The 23,492-nt window shown below is 39.6% G+C and overlaps 1 protein-coding gene across 1 annotated transcript in view; it reads left to right on the forward strand.

Annotated features, from left to right (window-relative positions):
* The window catches only part of LOC139943133 (transforming growth factor-beta receptor-associated protein 1-like), a 38,346-nt gene extending 25,408 nt beyond the window's left edge, over positions 1-12,938 (forward strand). The window contains exons 18-21 of the mRNA XM_071939951.1: positions 3,296-3,502; positions 7,198-7,358; positions 8,570-8,642; positions 9,492-12,938. Coding sequence (XP_071796052.1) covers positions 3,296-3,502; positions 7,198-7,358; positions 8,570-8,642; positions 9,492-9,836 — 786 coding nt within the window. The 3' untranslated portion in view covers positions 9,837-12,938. The remainder of the gene's footprint in view (positions 1-3,295; positions 3,503-7,197; positions 7,359-8,569; positions 8,643-9,491) is intronic.
* Positions 12,939-23,492: the final 10,554 nt, after the last annotated feature.

Consider the following 23,492-nt stretch of genomic DNA (forward strand, 5'->3'; position numbering starts at 1 on the left):
GATATTTCGATTAAAACCAAATCAATTCGATATCGAAATCATTTCCAAATTAGTATCACGATATTCGATAATATCATGGTATCACCCAAGCTTAATCTAGAAAGGCAGTTTGAACCCTAGTTCGAATCCCATCGGGGGCACTATGTGGATTGTGTTTTCAGTCCCTACCTGGCTGTGTTGGTTTTCCACAAATAACTCTCTTGGGTTTCCCTCCCACATCTTAAACCGGAACTTCCTTCTTTGTCTTCTCTCCATTGGGTTCTTGGCTGGTGTAGTGATTAAGTTGGCTTTTCTGAGAGTCCTTGGCTTCACAGCCAGAATTAATTAAGAAATGAAATGAGATGAAATTAATTGAAAGGAAATTCTTTTAAAGCTTAGCGCTGAAAGGTAATATTTTCCTTACAAATCTTGCAAACATTGAGATATAATATCTTTGGGCATCGCATTGGAAGGGTGTCAAATTTAACATTTTACACAGGTTGATGAGAGATTTGCAGTATTGTTCTCACTTTTGTAAGAACTGTATGTGTCGGAAAATTAACTTATATTTGATCTGTATTTGTGTTAAGAGTCCCTCTAAAAAATACATGGGTTTGTAACTTTCGCCGAGGAATTTGTGGAAAGGTCATTTCTTAACTCTGTTTTGATTGAATATCATGGAGTTCTAGGAATAAGCTAAATATTCCTCATACAAAAATGTAAAAAAAATGAGTATGTATTTGTCTTCGGAGTCCGTTTCTTAAAAACAAAAACAAAATGCCCCCTTATAAAGTAGAAAGACCCTTTTGGTAAAGCTGCATGAAAATATAAAACAGATCAACACAAATATGATGTGTCATATGTTGTTCAATGTTGCGCTTGAAATCTCAGAGGAAGTTTTGTGGCTTTTTCCTGCTATAAATACCAAACTATCGGACGCATGGCTGCACCAAGGATGTCACTAGTTGCAATTCCATTCAAACCCAGCAACCAAATCCTTCGACAAAACCAACCCCTCTTAGTTTTATTGTCCGCAATTCGGAGCCGAATACCATTGCACTTTTTCTCTCAGTAGACCTTGACGATTGGCTCACGTTTTTAGCCCCAAATAGAAGTCAACAATCTCCTGCACAATTAGCAATCACTTGTCATGATATTTTAGTTTTATTTATATATTTTCATTACCGCAGTCAAAGACTTTTTAAGTCTTTGACTGCATATGGAGTTTATACAAATTTGTTTTGGAGATTGTAAAAGTTGTTTTGATTACAAGATTACAAATAAACAGAAGTTATAATGAAAACTAAAAATATAGTTTTAGAAAGCTTGAATATGCCAAATTTTAACTGAAATTATTATTTGTTTTAATAATAATATGAAGAGTCATTCTTTTCTTACTTTGAGCATGCTATTAATACAGATACTTGTTTTGGCAAAATGATATTAGTTAAAGGCAGTGGACACTATTGGTTATTACTCAAAATAATTATTAGCATAAAACCTCACTTGGTGACGAGTAATGGGGAGAGGTTGATGGTATAAAACATCGGAGAAACAGCACCCTCTGAAGTGCCATAGTTTCGAGAAAGAAGTAATTTTCCACGAATTTGATTTCGAGACCTCAGATTTAGAACTTGAGGTCTCGAAATCAACCATCTAAACGGACACAACTTCATGTGACAATAATGTTTTTTTCTTTCATTCATATCTCGCAAGTTCTATGACCGATTGAGCTCAAATTTTCACATGTTAGTTATTTTATGCGTATGTTGAGACCCACCAACTGTGAAGGCTAGTCTTTGACAATTACCAATAGTGTCCACTGCCTTTAATGGCTCGACAGTTTTACTCAAAGTGAAGCCTCTTTCTCATTTTCTGATTCATTTAACTCTAACTCCCAGGAGTTTTACTAGGATCCTTACTCAAACAAAATCCAAAACCATAATAGTAGCTGTGAGTCAACACGGAAGTGTCGTGGCCGAGCGGTTAAGAGCACCGACTTCAAACTCTGGTGTTTCTGATCAGCAGAGTGTGGGTTTGAATCCCCAGCCGGACACTTGTGTCCTTAAGCAAGACACTTTACCATTGCTTCGTTCTTTCGGATGGGATGTAAAGCCGTTAGTCCCATGTGTTGTGTAACGCATGTAAAAGAACCCAGTGCACTTTTCGAAAAGAGAAGTAGCAGTCACTTTTTATATTGGTATGTGGAAAGGGGTTAAATATTTGAAAAAGAGTTGACAAGTTTTGCAAGAACAGTAGAAGTAATTTTTCTCTTCATTTGGTGGTTAATATGTGGAAAGTGTGAAGAAAATATTTAAAAAAAATGCGAGTAAATTTCATACTAGTTTTCTGCATTTTGTGGGTATTTCGCCCTTGATAATTTCAAATTCCTTTCAACAAATTCCTGTCATGCATTGATGCTGCCGCCTCCAGTATTTATCCATTAATTTTTGTGGTCACCGGCGGTCTTCACTCCCTCGGAAGTTTACCTATTGTGAGTGGGGGTTTTTTCTGGATAAAGTTGTTCTTTGATTTACGACGGAAGCTAATTTTGACTTTGAGAAGTACACAAGGAATTTTACTGCGGCCATGTTTTTTACTTGGGGGTGTGTTCCTGTGTTCAATTGAGTTCAATACACAAAATAGGAAAACTTTCATCAAAACAAATATGCACTGAGATTCAACATTTTTGACTGGCACCCCTAAACCAGATGATAAAATAGGGAAACCACCAACTTAGGACTAGAAAACTCAGTTGTTAGAGAGCTGTTCTTGTCAACTGATTTTTGTCCAACTCCATTTATTTCAACTTTCACCTGGTTAGTTTCCCTTGTTGCTTATAACTTCTTCTTTTGTTGCAAAAAATAGTTTTAATAGCAGAGTCTATACTAGGGTTGAAACGCCAGGCCATAAACTATTTTTTACAACATTTATACTGTAGGAACTTTTGGTTGATAAGCAGTTTCCAACAGCTAATTCTATGTTGTTCTTGTTGTTGTCTACAGAAAGAGAAATACCACACCCGTCTCGCTGTCTTATACATGTACCTAGACAATGTAGTCAGTTCCCTGTGTGGTTTATAACTTCTTCTTCATTTGTCAACAGAATAAGAAATACCACACCCATCTCGCTGTCTTATACCTCGATGATGACTTAAAAAATTACTCAGTCAGTTTCCTTTGTAATTTTTTCTTCTTTTATCAACAGATGAGAAATACCACACCCATCTCGCTGTCTTATACCTAGACGACGTCTTAAAAAATTACTCAGTCAGTTTCCTTTGTGGTTTATAACTTCTTCTTTTTTGTGTCAACAGAAAGAGAAATACCACACCCATCTTGCTGTCTTATACCTAGACGACGTCTTGAAGAAGAATCCTGAGACATCAAAGCCAGAGCTTGATCTTTCTCGCTCCAAGCTGCGTCACATGCTCCAGGAATCCTCTCTCTACAGGGTCCAACTCATCCTGGGTAAAGTCCGAGAGACTGACATGTTTGCCGAGACGGCCATCTTGTATGGAAAGGTAAGAAACACAGGGTGTGTTCAATTACCTTCCCCCCCCGAGTCGACCCCGCGGTGCTCACTCGGGTGAGCCCCTGACAAGAGCTAATCTAAAGATCACTAATCCTCTCGTGGTGACGTCATGAACCTGGGGCCAGCCCCCAAGTGACCCACTCCACAAGCAGGGCACTTGGGGCTGACCCGGTTGAGCCCCTGAAATGACGTCAAAGCTATTCGAACGTACCGGGGGCATACCGAGGTCGACCCAGGGAAGCTAATCGAACGCACCCATAGTTCCTTGTTTGTTTGTTAAGATGATCTTCCCATGAAGGGAACTCGACAAACTCCCACAAGGTGATATAAACACCAAGCTGACAGCAGCCAATCTCTCTCGAAACAAACACTGATTTAGCGGCTACGATTATAAATTGCACAAATCAAGAATTTGTGATTTAGTTACTAGACAAAGATATCGACAAAATAAGGAAACCGCCAACTTCGGGCTTGATAGCTCAGTTGGTCTACTGGCACGTTAATCCGGAGGTCGTTGGATCATAGATGTCCTTGCTCCATGGTTAGTTCATGTCCAGCTCTACTGAATTTTTCTTTGTTCAACCCAAAATTATTTCAAATTTACTCGGTCAGTTTCCCTTGCGATTTATTACCTTATGTTTTTTTCAAAAGCACAAATATTACAGTGACCTGAATTAAACACCACCCCAAACCCAAATTTACAATCTTTAAAGACCAGCTTGAACGAAAATGTCAAGTCGTGAACTTTGCTGAATTCCACTTAAAATGTTTTCGATGAATAAGGAAATCGAGTCATATGATTATAAATAGGTTTCAATTGTGTAAAAAAACAATCATTTTGTATGCCCTTGTCTAGCCTTGCTCAAGGCAGTCGAATTATTCACTCCGAAAAAAGACCGCCGCTGTATAAAAACCCAGCCGTATCCACTGTGCGTAAAACCCAGCCGTATTCACTGTGCGTAACATCGCACGACACGATGCACCCGTACACTATCCGCATGCGGAGGCCATCAGGCCGACAGCCTTGTAGGATCTGTGTTGAAGCCACTGACCTCATTACTATAATAAGCGAAGAGTTCCCACGGTCAGCTCATTACCATAATGCCCGCGAAAGACGAGACATGTTTACCTCACACACCACCACCACGGACGCATGATAGGGTCCAAAGGTCGTGATAAGGGAAGTGCGTGATTGGACGTCAAAATGAATAATTCATTTGCCTCACATCCTGTGTTGTCTGATAGGTCTGACGAACGATATACATATTCATGAGCTGCATACTAGCATATCCTCGAGCCCCCCCAATTTCGTCCACTATTGGAATTGTTTCAATACAACACATTAAAACGGGAAGATACAGATCCGACAAGGCTGTCGGCCTGACGGCCTCCGCATGCGGTTAGTGGTGTACGAATGCGATGACTTGTGTGAACAGTATTCGTGCGATGTGACAGTGTGTATACGGGTGGGTCATTCGGTGTGATCGCACACACCATGCACAGAGTATACGGCGGGTGGGTTTACAGCTGCGTCTTTTCGGAGCGAATAATGCGACTGCCTTGAGCAAGGCTAGCCCTTGTTGCAGCGTGGATGTATAACAAAGCAAACTCCCACAAATGACGTCAGCGGCATTGTCCTTTGACGCCCGCTCTCAATGGCAGAAGTGTTTTTAGTTTTTCAAAAAACCTTTAGGTAGGGGCCTGATCATTTAATCGATAATTACGAAAAGTTCATAAGTGTACACATATCAAAATTACATTAAAATGGTGGACAAGTGCATTATAAACAAGTAAAAATACCATTTCTGTTGAAAACATTCCGCTCAGGTAGGTGTTTAAAAAAAGAGAGACCTTTTTGTCGCAATGATGGGAACTACACTCGTATAAATGTCCAATGAAATTTAATTGTAGGCAATAATAAGTTATTTGCGTCATGCTGGGTCGCACAAAGCTATGCAGAGGTATTTCAAGGCTTTCCTGATTAGGTACATTTGTGCACGGCATTGATTTTAAGCTTCAGAGTATGGTAAGAGAAATAGCGCCCTCTGTTGAGTTAGTGACGGCATATATTTATAGGGATGCATCAGGCCTTGCCTGAACCTCTGGCGTCACAATTCAAGGCTTGTGAATAACGCCAGAGACCAGCAACAAAACCGGCGTGTGTTTTGACCTTGGACCCCATACATTTCGGATAGAGATAAGCAGTCAAATTCTATTGCGCACGTGACATGAACAAACTGTTTGGGCATCTATGGAAAGCTCATGTCACTGTGCACTTTTATCCAATTTCATTGTATTCAATGGATTCACTGGATCTGAGAAGCTGGGACCTGTCTTTATCCTTGTGGATAAATAAAGGGGCCCAGTCTACACCAGGCCATGAAAAATCCCTAGGCACCCACAGCAGGTGCCCTGTGCTTTTGCTGTGGTACTCTTTGCAAAGTTCCAATACAAATTTTCCTCATAGAAGTTCCCCTTACCAGAGGAATGTGCCCCTTCATGAACAAAATTCAAGGCCTGAAGTACCACACTAAGTTTAGTCTTGAAATCAAGTCGGTAATTGTTAAAGGATTTGGGTACCTTTTCAAAATGTCCATAGATTTACATTAAACTTACAAGGTTTGAAGATAATGATAGTGGAAAGCTTCCCTTCAAATATTACTTACTGAGGTGCTGTAGTTTTTGAGAAATGAGTAAAACAATGTCATGAAAATACGTTTGTAAATGATTAAAATAATTTTCGTCTCATGAGACGAAAACAATTTTTGTGACATTGTTTTAGTCATTTCCCAAAAACTACAGCACCTCAGCACGTTACATTTCCAGGGAAGCTTTCTACTATCATTATCTTCAAACTGTGTAAGTTTAGTGTAGTGTAAATCTGTGGACATTGTGTTTTTTGTCCTACAAAAGTTACATACATTTAGACCCTTTAAGCGCAATGTAGCTACGGGGACAGTGCACGCATCCTCGATCCCAGTATGTGTGTGAGTCAGTGGCAATTACCATGCGCTACCTACGACTGTTGCATGAATGAATCGCACTGTGACTGTTGCATGAACGGCAGAATGTGTGTTTGTAACCAAATAGGCAGCTTCTAAGTTCTACACTAATTTAGGTCCCTAAAGCATGCTAAATGTTCAAAGTAAGCCAACTGTATTTAAAAGACCCTCGGCCTCTTTAAATCAAATCGAGCATATTGTGCACAGCATCAATGGTTTTAGGCTTCAAAGTATGGTAAGAGACATAGTGCCCTCTGTTTAACTTGTCACTGCATAATATTTAAAAGGATGTACCACACAAAACAGTCCCTCCAACATGCTGAATAAGTACAAAAAACAGTATTTTAAAGTTTCTTGAAATCAAATCAAATATATTTTCTGACAACTGAGGTTAATTGTTCTTTGCAAGTTTTAGTCAGTTTGCTGTCGGCACTCAAAGGGCCTTTTAATTTTTTATAAACATTATCAACCTCTACCCTCGCATGTACCCATTTATACTCCATGGTAAAGAGGAGCATTTACATTAGTAAGGCATCTTGCTCAGGGACATAAGTGTCAAGATGGGATTCGAACCAACACCCCGATGACCAAAACTTAAATTTGATGCCCTAAACTGCTTGGCCACGACAGGATTGTTGGGCGCCCATTTTAAATGAATTCTATTCCCATTTTGTGTCTGCAGTTAGAGGAGCACGACAAAGCCCTACGGATCTTAGTCCACAAGTTACAAGACTACGGGGCGGCCGAACGCTACTGCTGTATAAACTCTAGAGGGAGGGATAGAGCTTACAGGAGAAGACTGTTCCAGATTCTGCTTGGTGTTTACTTAGATCCTCTTGAAGGGTAAGAATACTGGAGTGTGTTTTTGATACTAGAGTGTGTTTTTCTGTCGTAACCATTAATTGTTTGGGTCAGTGGCCAGTGATCAACTAATGGCAATATTAATTTTTGGTTTTTACCCATACACCGATGTGTGTTAGCACTGTATACTCAGTACTTATGCATTTTTGTGGTCGTAACCAACAACGGTTCCCGTCAATGGCCATTGATCAACCAATGGCAAGTTGGTTCTGAAAAGAACTGGTAGTTGACAACTCATGGTTTTGATCAGTATGCTCTGCCCTGATGGTCTTCAGGAGAGAAGACGATCAGATCATACTGATCAAAACGTTGAGTTGTCAACCATCGGTTCTTCTCAGAACCACCGCTACTTCCACCGCTACTTAAAAGAGATTTACACATAGACCCCTTTACAGATAGGAAAAAACAATGCATTTTGGGATAGGATGCGATGTTTTGTGATGTTCGTCACGCATAAAACATGCATAGCTTACTTGCAAACTCTCCCGAAATGCATCATAATCACCACTTCCGGCCTATCTGTAAAGGGGTCTATGGTGCTACCACAAATCTCACCTACTTCTCTCTTCAATAAGGGAATCAATGTGTGGTGAAGAGGTTTTCAACTAGTGGTTTAATCCCAACGAGGCCTGGTTCTTGATAATTTTACGGAGACATAGTCGAGGTAAATTATCAAGAACCAGGCCTCGGCGGGTTTAAACCACTAGTTGAAAACCGATTCAACACACTTTGATTCCCATCATAAATACCTTTTCGGTCAAAAACATGAACACTTTTTGGTCAAAAAGTAAAAATAAATGTAAAAATTATAATTCTTCAATGATTCCTTTCAACACAATACCCCTCCAGCTATGAAATGGTAAAGCCCTCCGCCGCCCTCGGGTAAACAACTCCTTATAAGGGAATGCTGTGCGCGTCGTGCGTATCGCGTGATGTGGCACAACTGTTTCAGCCGTTGCGCTTGACCAATAGGAATGAAGAAACTGTCTTATAAGAACCGGTGCAAGCTTGCGTGTCACGCCCATGTTTTAACACTTTTTACTGGTCATAAACAAAGGTTTATACACACCCACGTGACGCGCTCTCCACCAATAGGAATAGCGAAACTGTCTGAGGTATTTATGAATCATGGTTATTTGATTGGCACAATCTGATCATTTGTAACTTTGGTTTTGAATATTTTTTTTTTTTAGGAAAAAAGATTCTCTAATTGCTCCTGCCATTGCTCTGCTCAACAGTGAAGATGCTGACTTTGACGCTTCAAGGGTAAATGGACATTTCTTATTGTTTCAACAATAGGGCCAGATAGCTCAGTTGGTAGAGCACCGGAACGTGTCATGGTCGAGCGGATTAGAACATAAATATAAATTAACTTGTGGGTACAACCATGAGTAAAATCTCTTTTGAAGGAGTGGTGGCTCTGAAAAGAGCCGGTTTGGTCTCGACTTTTTGAACAGTATACTCTGCTCGTCTTGAAATTTATAGTTACTCTTATTCTCCACACCATGCAAAGCTTCAAACACCATTTACTTCTCACAACGTTTTACACTATCAGCAGCTCTCCATTGCTCATTACCAAGGAAGTTTCTATGCTAATAAATGTTTTGAGAAAGTACCAATAGTGTCCAGTGCCTTTAATCTATTTGCCGCCAGTGGACGTGCCTTCAAATAGGCGTCTTGGTACAAAACACTCATGCAATGGTCTTGAAAGGCAGTGGACACTATTGGTAATTACTCAAAATAATTATCATCATAAAACCTTTCTTGATTACGAGTAGTGGTTGATGGTATAAAACATTGTGAGAAACAGCTCCCTCTGAAGTGACGTAGTTTTCGAGAAAGAAGTAATTTTCCACGAATTTGATTTTGAGACCTCAAGTTTAGAACTTGAGGTCTCGAAATCAACCATCTAAACGCACACAACTTCGTGTGACAAGGGTGTTTTTTTCTTTTATTATTATCTTGCAAATTCGACGACTGATTGAGCTCAAATTTTCACAGGTTTGTTATTTTATGCATATGTTGAGATAGACCAACTGTGAAGACTAGTCTTTGACAATTACAAATAGTGTCCACTGTCTTTAAGGAATTTCCTCATCATTTTCTCATGTCTAGGTCCTGCAGTTGATCCCCGAGAACTGGTCCACAGCCCTCCTCTCACAATTCCTAACCAACACAGTCCGTAAGAGTCTCCACACGTCACGCACCACCAAGCTTCAACGTATGCTCACGCGCACCGAGAACCTCAACCTCAAGGTTTCACAGATCTCCCAACAGCGAGACCCGATCTACGTCGGCGACGACCGGAATTGCCAAGTCTGTAACCGCCCTTTCCACGAGCCAACGTTTGCCAGGTATCCGAACGGAGTCATCGTCCATACGCAGTGCGCGTGGAATAAAACCGTATGCCCCGTGACGGGAAGACTGTTTAGTACGAAGATAAGTTCTAGTAAGAGCTAGGTGTTCCATGCCTGATGTGGGGCAGACGGTTTTGCCAGGTATCCCAACGGAGTGATTGTCCACCTGCAGTGCGCGTGGAACAAAACTGTGTGCCCCGTTACAGGAAGACTGCTCAGTACAGCTCCAGTAAGAGCTTAGTGTTCCATTTGATTGAGCATTAGGAAAGTGGCAATATAAATCTTTGTTTTGTTGATAAACAACCCGCAATGGTCGGCATCGACAGCAAAACATTCAATCATGTTAAAGACAGTGGACACTATTGGTAATTGTCAAAGACTAGTCTTCACAGTTGGTGTATCTCAACATACGCATAAAATGACAAACCTGTAAAAATTTAGCTCAATCGGTCGTCGAATTTGTGAGATAACAGTGAAAGAAAAAACACCCTTGTCACATGAAGTTGTGTGCTTTCTGATGCTTGATTTTGAGACCTCAAATTCTAAACTTGAGGTCTTGAAATCAAATTCGTGGAAAATTACTTCTTTCTCGAAAACTACGTCACTTCAGAGGGAGCTGTTTCTCACATTGTTTTATACCATCAACCTCTCCTCATTACTTGTAATCAAGAAAGGTTTTATGATGATAATTATTTTGAGTAATTACCAATAGTGTCCACTGCCTTTAACAGAATGTTCTGCTTAAAGTCAACAGTTTTTTCAAACTTTAAATTAAATAAAATATCTCCCATGATCGGCTGCTTTGTTTCCAACAAATTCAACATTATTTGTTTATTAGTTGTTACAAACTTGACATTGTTACAAACTGTGGTCATCTGTTTTTGTTTTGCATTGATGGCTTTCCATATTTTTCCAAACCTCTGTTGGAAAAACTTGGCTGTAATGATGCAATAGAAAGGTCTTACTCTTTACTACTATGATGCGGCCATCTTGCCACTCTCCAATTCAACCTAGCACTGAAGGGTGTATGTACTTTTTGTAGGACAAAAAACACAATGTCAACAGATTTACACTAAGCTTACACAGTTTGAAGATAATGATAGTAGAAAGCTTCCCTGAAAATATACGTGCTGAGGTGCTGTAGTTTTTGGGTAATGAGTAACACAATGTCATGAAAATAATTTTGGTCTCATGAGACCAAAATTGTTATAAGCATTTACAAACGTATTTTCATTACATTGTTTTACTCATTTCACAAAAACTACAGCACCTCAGTAAGTAATATTTGAAGGGAAGCTTTCCACTATCATTATCTTCAAACCCTGTAAGTTTAATGTAAATCTATGGACATTATGAAAAAGTACCCAAATCCTTTAACCAGACTGAGGCTGGAAGGACAAATTAGTCTGGTCCCTTGATATGAACTGATAATAAGTACTGTCAGTCACTGTGTATACAGGGAACATGACTAAGATGACCACACCGTGGCAGTTTCATGAATTTCTTTGGCTTTGTAAAGACATCTTGTAAGTATTCTAATAATCATGTTAAATAACTAAGTTATGCAATTTTATGAAACCTTTTCAAGTGAAACTTGTTTTCTTCTCACAATTGTGTTGTGACTATAAATACCAATTGAGCATAATCTCTCACATGTTTGGTATATTATTTATATTTTGGGTCACAAGAAGTTCAGACACTCTGGTCTTTGAAACAATACCAATGTTGGCCGTATGCTTTAAATTTTTCTTGAAGATGAGAGCTTGTGTTCCAGCCTCAAGTATTGTATCTATATTATATAGAGAGTCTGTCAACTAATATTTATATAGCGCTTTTCACACTGAAGGGCATCTCAACGCACTTCCAATATTATTACCCCTGGTCACTGGGCCTTAAGTTAATTCATTCCTCAAACCATCTCAGCTCCCTGGGGAGTATGCAGTCTGTGCAACATTAATATGCGCTACTCGGCTAAACCAATCACAAGAACCATCTCTGCCCTCACAGGTACCCATTTACCCCTGGGTGGAGAGAAGCAATTATAGTTAAGTGTCTTGCTTAAGGACACAAGTGTCATGCCATGGATTCGAGCCCACATTCTGCTGAACAGAAACACCAGAACTTGAGTTCGGTGCTCTTATCTGCTCAGCCATGACACCCTATGAACCAACCGTGAATTGGTTTGACGATTGTGTACCCCTTGGTGGATAGAAGCAATTATAGTAAATAGTCTTGCTTGGGGATACAGGTGTCTTGACCGGGATTCGAACCACCATTCTGCTGAACAGAAACACCAGAGCTTGAGTTTGGTTAAAGAGTCTTGCTCAGGGACACAGGTGTCATGACAGGGATTCAAACCCACACTCTGCTAAACAGAAACACCAGAGCTTGAGTTCGGTGCTCTTACTGCCTTGGACGTGAAACCCCAAACACAACAGCACCAAGTCGGCCGTTAAGCAGCTTTATGTTATAGTGCCCTGGTGGTTAAAACCTGTGCTCTAGACTTAAAGAATGAGAGATTGTGAGTTCGAATCCCACCTGAGTAGTTTGCCTGTGGTTCATTTCTCACCGCAAGACTCGGGGAAAACAGTGTTTATCAATTATTAGTAAATCCAACCTCTGGAGAAATTCCTACATCTATTAAATTGTTCTTGTTCTTATTTGGCCGTTCTCTTCATTCTTTATATATGTACAGCCTGTTACTTAAAGACACTGGACACTATTGGTAGTTACCCCTTAAAATAGTTGTTAGCGTAAAAACGTACTTGGTAATGAGCGATAGAAAGCTGTGTGAGCAACTTCAACGACCAATTGAGTCCAAATTTTCACAGGTTTTTTATTTTATGCGTATGTTGAGATTCACCAAGCTTACTATTGTTTTTTGGTTATCTCTGAGACCACTCTCAGTAATATTATTTATTTAGGTCAAAGCACATGCTTCATTTTAGGGACACATTACTTACAAGCTGTGCTTTTTTATGGGTTCCTCTACAGTTTCACTCCCCGTTTACATAATACTGTATAGTATTTGACTGGTATACTTTGAATACTGTGGAAATAAATTAACTGAACTGTTTACTGGTCTTTGACAATTACCAATTGTTTCCAGTGCCTTTAAGATTCTGGCAAAAGCTAAAACCATTTGTTTTTGTTTAGAAAGTGTACGGTTCCATTACTATACAAAGTATTTTGGGCAAATTTTAACAGTTACATCTCTGTGTACATTAAATAATTTTGTACGTATGAATAAATTTATCTTTGAAAAACATCAAGTTGGCCTGTTTTTGGTTTATTTTGGTATTTGAGATTTTGTTAATTACAGGGTTACTAATAAGTTTTGTTTTTGTTTTGTCACAGTGCACCTTATGCTGGACTTGTATTTTTCGCTTCAATTTAAGGCCTAATTTTATGGACTTAAACCCCTTCTCATTTTTAATTTTTGTTTACCGAAGAAATCACAAGGTGTAAGTCCAGTAATTTTATCAAAAACAGGTATAAAATTTGAAAAAATTGCAAGGGCTGTATCATATTAAAATCAAAAGTTGGCCCAGAATTGATAAACAGCAAGGGAATCTGTCCAATATTTTCATCAAAATAAGGCACAACATAAAATAAAAATGGTAAGGGGTAAGTCCAGCATTTTCATCAAAAGTTACCCTAAAATTTGAAAAAATGGCAATGGCAATCTTATTAAAATCACAAATTGGCTTAAGATTTAAAGACGGCAATTGGTGGCCTAAGCACAGCATTTGTTTAAAAAAAAAGCCCTTAGATATTTGAAAACAAAGGCAAGGGAGTACCGGTAGTCCGGCATTTTCTTCAAAAGTAGGCCTAAAATTAAAAAATTGCGATGGGTATGCAGTCAAGCATTTTCATCGAAAAATAGGTCGCAAGTTTTGTGAGAAAATTTCATTAATGAAATAAGATGTCACTTTCGAAAAAAGACACAAGCTATTTGTTACTGTAAATAATCAGTTGAGAATTGAACATTAAATAGACCCCAAATACCTGTAGTAGTACTTTCAACGTTTCTGCAAATTAGTTCCAATTTAAAAACAAACGTTGCGCTACTTGGTTTAACAACCACCATTTTCAATGTTGTTTGTTTATCACCTTTAATACGTTTCAAGCCGTCGTTTCTCGCATTTCGAAACATTCCGCGAGATCTTGCGGGAGCCAGTTACGTACCCTCGTGATCTCGGACAGGTACCGGTGAATGGAACCAGCCAAAGCAAACGGAAGGTACCCGACTACCGCTTACTACCATATAAACGCACAATAGAGGTCAGGTTACTCGACGACTTGATGCCGCGTCACGATATTCAAAATGGCCACCAGCCATGCTTGAAAGTTTGTCAATACCGTGGATTTACTTACGATGATTTGATGTGATTTATTGTCTCTATGGGTAAGCTGTATCATGTAGTTTATTTAAGTTCATAATGTAGAATAGGAGTAGGCTTCGTGGAAGACGTGTACACACCTGGATTGTCATAAAACGGGTTATTTTGTCGCATTTCTATTCCACCCTCCGAAGCTAACATAAACAACGGCAACCCGGAAGTTGGGCCCACTGGTCGGTCATTGCATAACAATGACAGCTTGCTGTCAATCAGATTAAACAATGGAACTTTCCTGTGTAGCTTAGTTTTCAGATTATATTTGTTCTTCAATTCGTAGATAGTTGTATCTTAGATAAATCTGTGGGTCAGACCTACTTGTTTCTAAAATGTTAGTTTTTTATAAGTTTTTTTCATTTTTGTAAACTGCTTACCAACCGAAATGACCGTTGATGTGGTATTATCCAAAGAATTGATAATGGTAAAACTGTTTGGCACCTGCAGCCCTTCACTCTGAACTGCCCAACTTGTTGATGTTTTTTTCTTTTTACGTCAACAGTATTTTTTATAGTATAATAAAGTATTTTTTTATATTTTTTAATTAATAAAGTTTTTTTATAGTTTAAACAAAGGCGTATTTTTTTCTAAAATCAGTTGCAAACACTTCTTTTCAAAATCACCTGAAATTTCATGCAAAGGTGTATTGGATGTTTTAGTCGTCGACTTAGCAACTTTTGGTTCTAAATTATTGCAATGTTTTCAATGTAACGGTAGCTTAAACTTAACCAAGATTATAATGAATATTTGAGACCCTGCCAATTTGTTCCAGTAACCTGTAAATTTTATACTCTCTTCTACACATAATGTTAGATTATGAGGCAAATAGGTTGAAAAAACTTCAAGTTATACCCCTTGTCGTTTTTCCTAAACCGGCCGAAAATTTTTAATTTCAAAAATCGCCTGAAATTTCACAGTGTATTCTTTGAGTAGTCCACCTTCTAATTTTATTTTTTATATAACGGTGTCTCAAATATTATTGTACACATTAAAACAAATACTACGACACACGGCGAGTACCCACCAAGAACACTGGTGGAAATCAACGCTTTTATTTATTCCCGCCGTCATGTTTATCCCAGCTAGCCTACACCCATCCCCAAACCCCGCAACCCTCCCCCAACAACAATCCCCAATTCCTATGTCAAACCGATAAATCACAACAATACCATTTCCCCCGTAAACTAATTGTCCATACCCACGGCGTGTGCATTCAACTCTAATACTTGCAGTAGAGTCCACTGTATGCCCATAGAGGAAGGACAGAGACCTTCCTCTATGGTATTGCCTATGTTTCCTGGTAATTATTGTGTGCCTATACTTACAGTGTATGCCTTCCGATCACATTATATTTTTAAGTCCCCCTGTCTACCCATATACCTACTCCTAAGTAATGCATATGCCTTTGCTTTGACTCGCAGATTATTTACTAAGTATAAAGCAAGGATTTTCTTATGCCATAGTACCATGCGAACCCGGGCTTCCCAATTAAACTAAATTGTCTATACTTATGCCTACAGCGTGTGCCTTCAACTCAAATATTTTCAAAGTCCGAACCATAGAGTTCCCCATATGACTATGTTTCATAAGTAAATGGTCCATACCTACAGCGTGTTCCTTCAACTCAAATATTTTCTAAGTCCGAACCATAGAGTTCCCCATATGACTATGTTTCATAAGTAAATGGTCCATACCTACAGCGTGTTCCTTCAACTCAAATATTTTCTAAGTCCGAACCAAAGAGTCCTCCATATGCCTATATGTTTCTTACAACCATGCCAACAGCGCAGGCCACTCGTAAATTACTAAGTATAAAGTACTGATTTTACTAATTATATACTAAGTATAAAGCACTGAAATCCCATGCCATAGTATCCTATGAAAAGTATTCAACTCACAAATTATATACTAAGTGTAAAGCACTGAAATCCCATGCCATAGCTTTCTATGTAAAGTATGAACCGAAGGTTTATCAGGTCAAAAATGCGAAGGTATCATGGGGGGGACCCAAGTGGGTGTCGTGGGTAGGTGTCGGCCTCCGAAGCGAAGGGTCCCCGGTTCGAACCCCGGTGGTGGCAGCGCGGTTGCCGACCGAGAAGTCTCGACACACCAGACAGTGGCACTCACCGCTAGCACTCGCTGAGGAAAGAAACTTAAAACTTAAAACTTAAAACGAACCTATGCTCTTTTTTATATAGATTTATATTTTTTTTATATAAAAAATATTTTTAAAACGTCTCCAACTTTTCTGGCGCTGGATTCGATCCCGGGACCCTTCGGTCCAGAGACCAGAGCCCTTCCACTGGGCCATTGCTCCTTCTTACTTATATGTGTTCGAGTTTAATTTTAAACCTTCGTATGACACACATTGAATTAAAACGTAGTAAAAGAACAACTTTCCTGGAGCTGGATTCGATCCCGGGACCTTTCGGTCCAGAGACCAGAGCCCTTCCACTGGGCCACTGCTCCTTCTTACTTATATGTGTTCGAGTTTTATTTTAAACCTTCGTATGACACACATTGAATTAAAACGTAGTAAAAGAACCACTTTCCTGGAGCTGGATTCGATCCCGGGACCTTTCGGTCCAGAGACCAGAGCCCTTCCACTGGGCCACTGCTCCTTCTTACTTCTATGCGTTCGAGTTTTATTTTAAACCTTCGTATGAAAAACTTTTCAATTAAAACGTAGTAAAAGGACACCCGGGAATCGAACTCCGTACCATTGGTTGTAGAGTCCGGAGCCCTTCCATTGGGCCTCGTCTCCTCTTACTTCACTTCCGTTAAGTTTAGTGTTATACTTAAGAATGAACAACTTTAAATCAAAACGTAGTAAAAGAACACCCGGGAATCGAACCCCGTACCATCGGGTGTAGAGTCGGGAGCCCTTCCATTGAGCCACTACTACTCTTACTTCATTTGCGTTCGAGTTAAATGTTATACCTTAGAATGAACAACTTTAAATCAAAACGAAGTAAAAGAACACCCGGGAATCGAACCCCGTACCATTCGGTGTAGAGTCGGGAGCCCTTCCATTGAGCCACTACTACTCTTACTTCATTTGCTTTCGAGTTTAATGTTATACCCTGGAATGAACAACTTTAAATCAAAACGTATTATAGCTTTTGCCTTCCACCCGCAAATTATTTACAAGTGTAAAGCAAGGATTGTCCTATGCCATAGGATACCGCGCAAACCAATGTTCTAATGCTTGCTAAAAGAACACACATCGGGAATCGAACCCCGTACCATTGGGTGTAGAGCCCGGAGCCCTTCCATTGGGCCACTTCTACTCTTTCTTTATTTGCTTTCGAGTTTAATGTTATACCCAAGAATGAACAACTTTAAATCAAAACGTATTATAGCTTTTGCCTTCCACCCGCAAATTATTTACAAGTGTAAAGCAAGGATTGTCCTATGCCATAGGATACCGCGCAAACCAATGTTCTCACGCTTGCTAAAAGAACACACATCGGGAATCGAACCCCGTACCATTGGGTGTAGAGCCCGGAACCCTTCCATTGGGCCACGTCTCCTCTTACTTTGATTGCGTTCCAGTTTAATGTTATACCTTAGAATGAACAACTTTAAATCAAAACGTATTATAGCTTATGCCTTCCACCCGCAAATTATTTACAAGTGTAAAGCAAGGATTTTTCTATGCCATAGGATACCGCGCAAACCAATGTTCTCATGCTTGCTAAAAGAACACACATCGGGAATCGAACCCCGTACCACTGGGTGCAGAGCCCGGAGCCCTTCCATTGGGCCACTTCTACTCTTTCTTCATTTGCTTTCGAGTTTAATGTTATACCCTAGAATGAACAACTTTAAATCAAAACGTATTACAGCTTTTGCCTTCCACCCGCAAATTATTTACAAGTGTAAAGCAAGGATTGTCCTATGCCATAGGATACCGCGCAAACCAATGTTCTCATGCTTGCTAAAAGAACACACATCGGGAATCGAACCCCGTACCATTGGGTGTAGAGCCCGGAACCCTTCCATTGGGCCACGTCTCCTCTTACTTTGATTGTGTTCCAGTTTAATGTTATACCTTAGAATGAACAACTTTAAATCAAAACGTATTATAGCTTATGCCTTCCACCCGCAAATTATTTACAAGTGTAAAGCAAGGATTTTCCTATGCCATAGGATACCGCGCAAACCAATGTTCTCATGCTTGCTAAAAGAACACACATCGGGAATCGAACCCCGTACCATTGGGTGTAGAGCCCGGAGGCCTTCCATTAGGCCACTACTACTCTTACTTCATTTGCGTTCGAGTTTAATGTTATACCCTAGAATGAACAATTTTAAATCAAAACGTATTATTTGCCTCCCACTCGCAAATTATTTACCAAGTGTAAAGCATGGATTTCCCTATACCATAGGGAACCGCGTAAACCAATGTTCTCAAGCGTAGAAAAAGAACACAGATCGGGATTCGAACCCCGTACCATTGGATGTAGAGGCCGAAGCCTTTCCATTGGGCCACTAGTACTCTTACTTCATATGCATTCGAGTTTAATTATATACCCTAGAGTGAACAACTTTATATTAAAACATATTGTAGCTTGTGCCTTCCACTCGCATTAATTATTGATGAGGTGTTAAGCAAGGATTTCCCTATGCCGTGGGTACCGCGTCAACCAATGTTCTTCAACGCAGAAAAAGAACACACACCGGGGTTCGAACCCAGCACCGTTGGCTTCAGAGTCCAGAGCCCTACCACTGTGCCACTGTCATTCTTGATAACAACTGGTTCGAGTTTAAAGATAAACCGTAGAATGAATTCAACTTTAAATCAAAACGTAATAGCGGGTGCCTTCCACTCGCATGTTATTTATTAGGTATAAAGTAAGGATTTCCCTATGCCATAGGGTTCCGCTTAAACCAATGTTCTCACGCGTAGAAAAAGACACAAGCCGGGGCTCGATCTCAGTACCTTTGCGTTCAGAATCCGGAGCTCTACCACTGGGCCACCGCTCTTCTTGAGAACAATGGGCTCGAGTTTTACTATATACCTTAGAGTGGATAACTTTAAATCCAAACGTATATAGTGAGTGCCTTCCACTCGCGTGTTTTACAAGGATTTCCCGATGCCATAGTACCCCCGGTAAAGATTAGGACTGGGTACAACAGAGTTGATGCATGCACAAATTCGACGGTGTTTGGGATAAATAAAATGCACGGGACTAAAACGGGTCCGTTAAACTGAGAAAATATAAGCGATTGAAAAAGTCTCTAGAAGCGGGGCAAATCGGGCGAATCGGGGGTGGGGGGGGGGGCATATTCAAACACAGGGCGTTATGTGGCCAACAAAACCATTAATTTTTATATGTAACAAATTATTGATAATTTTAAGTAATTGAACTCTGAAAAAACGGCACGGATTCTTTTTAATGTTTTTATTTTATTTATAATTTTATTATGGAGTTTGTACATTTCACATTAAACTGCTCTCTTTAAATAAAAACAAACAAATAAATAGTACAGCCAATTTACACACTCAAATTTTAGCAGCAAAAAAATGTGTACAAAATATTGTAATTAAATTATTACATAATTAAAACGTCGAGTGAATGTGTGTGTAAATAATACAAATGTTAATTGGCGGTGTTATATACTTATATTTATTTATTTCATTTCTCGGGAATAAAAAGTAAAATATTGCACATTAATTACGTTAATTTCTTTTCTAAATACAGTAGAGAAATTTAAATACAGAAACAGCTGGAGCCCGAAGGTTTGCATTGAAGAAACACTGAGTTTCCGTCTAGAGTCTCTCCTCTCCAACTGACTATGAAGCTACCATAGTCACTATGTCAGACTTGGCACATGCTAAGCAAAGTAAACATTGCCAAACATTGATGTAATATATACTATGTACTTGACAAATCCGCAATGAATCATTACATACAATAAGAAAAATCCCTGAATTTTCAAAGGGGGGGAAAAAAAAAACTATACTGAATAACAGAGAATTAACTAGGGAGCAATAAACACACCATCGCACTTAGTGTTGTGAACAGTAGACCTACATACAAGAGCATACCAGCTAAATGTAGTGTATGCTACGATGCCATAAACATAGAAATCACAGACATTGCTAATACCGGTGTTCTTGAGAGGTCTGAAAGACAATATAGAATCAGAATATACGAATAAACATGAGTCTTGCCTGAACAGTTTCCTGAAGATTAAAACCACACCAAAATGCTCTAAATATCGTCCAGGGTGACAGCCAGAGTCAACTGCATGCTTGGAGACCGTTTTGAATACACGTGTACGCGGCAAATTACTTGGGACGAAGCATTGGTATAAGACCAACTATAGGGTACCAGACTGTTCGTTGTCTTGCCGCAGTATCTTGCTTTTAAGGCATCGTTAAATCCGAATTAAGGCATTATCTCAAAATGTAGCCATCGTAGACGACTAAAACCAAGATTTTCCTGCTCCTCGCCCCCAATTACACCTAGGTATGAAATATCAGGCGATTTGGAAGACACAAATTTCGGCCGATTTTTGAAAAAACGACAAGCTTGACGTTTTTTCACCCTCGGAAATTTTGTCTCTCCGACTTGCCTCAAAATTTAACCAAGAGAGGTTCGTCTTGTGTAAAAGACAGTCTCCAAGTTACAGGTTGCTGGAACAATAGGATTGGTCTCAAATATTCATTTTAATCTGGATTTTAAACCGTCGTTCTATCCGAAATAAGGCATTATCTCAAAAAGTAGCCATCGTAGACGACTAAAACCAAGATTTTCCTGCTCCTCGCCCCCAGTTACACCTACGTATGAAATTTCAGGCGATTTGGAAGACACAAATTTCGGCCGATTTTTGAAAAAACGACAAGGGTTTTTTCACCCTCGGAAATTTTGTCTCTCCGAATTGCCTCAAAATTTAACCAAAGGAAGTTCGTCATGTGTAAAAGACAGTCTCCAAGTTACAGGTTGCTGGAACAATAGGATGGGTCTCAAATATTCATTTTAATCTGGATTTTAAACCGTCGTTCTATCCGAAATGAGGCATTATCTCAAAAAGTAGCCATCGTAGACGACTGAAACCAAGATTTTCCTGCTCCTCGCCCCCAGTTACACCTACGTATGAAATTTCAGGCGATTTGGAAGACACAAATTTCGGCCGATTTTTGAAAAAACGACAAGGGTTTTTTCACCCTCGGAAGTTTTGTCTCTCCGAATTGCCTCAAAATTTAACCAAAGGAAGTTCGTCATGTGTAAAAGACAGTCTCCAAGTTACAGGTTGCTGGAACAATAGGATGGGTCTCAAATATTCATTTTAATCTGGATTTTAAACCGTCGTTCTATCCGAAATGAGGCATTATCTCAAAAAGTAGCCATCGTAGACGACTGAAACCAAGATTTTCCTGCTCCTCGCCCCCAGTTACACCTAGGTATGAAATTTCAGGCGATTTGGAAGACACAAATTTCGGCCGATTTTTGAAAAAACGACAAGGGTTTTTTCACCCTCGGAAGTTTTGTCTCTCCGAATTGCCTCAAAATTTAACCAAAGGAAGTTCGTCATGTTTAAAAGACAGTCTCCAAGTTACAGAGTGCTGGAACAATAGGATGGGTCTCAAATGTTCATTTTAATCTGGATTTTAAACCGTTGTATTATCCGAAATAAGGCATTATCTCAAAAAGTAGCCATCGTAGACGACTAAAACTAAGATTTTCCTGCTCCTGGCCCCCAGTTACACCTAGGTATGAAATTTCGGGCGATTTGGAATACACAAATTTCGGCCGATTTTTGAAAAAACGACAAAGGTAAGCTTGACGTTTTTTCACCCTCGGAAATTTTGTCTCTCCGAATTGCCTCAAAATTTAACCAAAGGAAGTTCGTCATGTGTAAAAGACAGTCTCCAAGTTACAGGTTGCTGGAACAATAGGATGGGTCTCAAATATTCATTTTAATCTGGATTTTAAACCGTCGTACTATCCGAAATAAGGCATTATCTCAAAAAGTAGCCTTCGTAGACGACTGAAACCAAGATTTTCCTGCTCCTCGCCCCCAGTTACACCTAGGTATGAAGTTTCAGGCGATTTGGAAGACACAAATTTCGGCCGATTTTTGAAAAAACGACAAGGGGGTAACGTTCGTCATCCTCGGAAATTTTGTCTCTCCGAATTGCCTCAAAATTTAACAAAAGGAAGTTCGTCTTGTGTAAAAGACAGTCTCCAAGTTACAGGTTGCTGGAACAATAGGATGGGTCTCAAATATTCATTTTAATCTGGATTTTAAACCGTCGTACTATCTGAAATAAGGCATTATCTCAAAAAGTAGCCATCGTAGACGACTAAAACCAAGATTTTCCTGCTCCTCGCCCCCAGTTACACCTAGGTATGAAATTTCAGGCGATTTGGAAGACACAAATTTCGGCCGATTTTTGAAAAAACGACAAGGGGGTAAGCTTGACGTTTTTTCACCCTCGGAAATTTTGTCTCTCTGAATTGCCTCAAAATTTAACCAAAGGAAGTTCGTCTTGTGTAAAAGACAGTCTCCAAGTTACAGGTTGCTGGAACAATAGGATGGGTCTCAAATATTCATTTTAATCTGGATTTTAAACCGTCGTACTATCCGAAATAAGGCATTATCTCAAAAAGTAGCCATCGTAGACGACTTAAACCAAGATTTTCCTGCTCCTCGCCCCCAGTTACACCTAGGTATGAAATTTCAGGCGATTTGGAACACACAAATTTCGGCCGATTTTTGAAAAAACGACAAGGGGGTAAGCTTGACGTTTTTTCACCCTCGGAAATTTTGTCTCTTCGAATTGCCTCAAAATTTAACCAAAGGAAGTTCGTCATGTGTAAAAGACAGTCTCCAAGTTACAGGTTGCTGGAACAATAGGATGGGTCTCAAATATTCATTTTAATCGGGATTTTAAACCGTCGTATTATCCGAAATAAGGCATTATCTCAAAAAGTAGCCTTCGTAGACGACTGAAACCAAGATTTTCCTGCTCCTCGCCCCCAGTTACACCTAGGTATGAAATTTCAGGCGATTTGGAAGACACAAATTGCGGCCGATTTTTGAAAAAACGACAAGGGGGGGGGGGGGGGGGGTAAGCTTGCCGTTTATCTACCCTAGAAAACTTTTAGCAGAATAATACACTAGAGGTATCATACCATTTGTTAGATTTTTGTCAAGGCCTTTGAGGCACAAACAGCGGAGCGACTTGAACGGGAGACCATGCGCTCGAGTCGAGTGACGGGACGGCCTCGTCACTCGCGTATGTGGTCTCCCGTTCCAGTCGCTTAATCTCGCAGCTCTCCAAGCCACACAGGCATTGAAAAAAGTCTAACCACTGGTGCATTACAATCATGAAACAAACAAACAAA

Source organism: Asterias amurensis, chromosome 10 (genome assembly GCF_032118995.1).
Source record: "Asterias amurensis chromosome 10, ASM3211899v1".
NCBI lineage: Eukaryota > Metazoa > Echinodermata > Asteroidea > Forcipulatida > Asteriidae > Asterias > Asterias amurensis.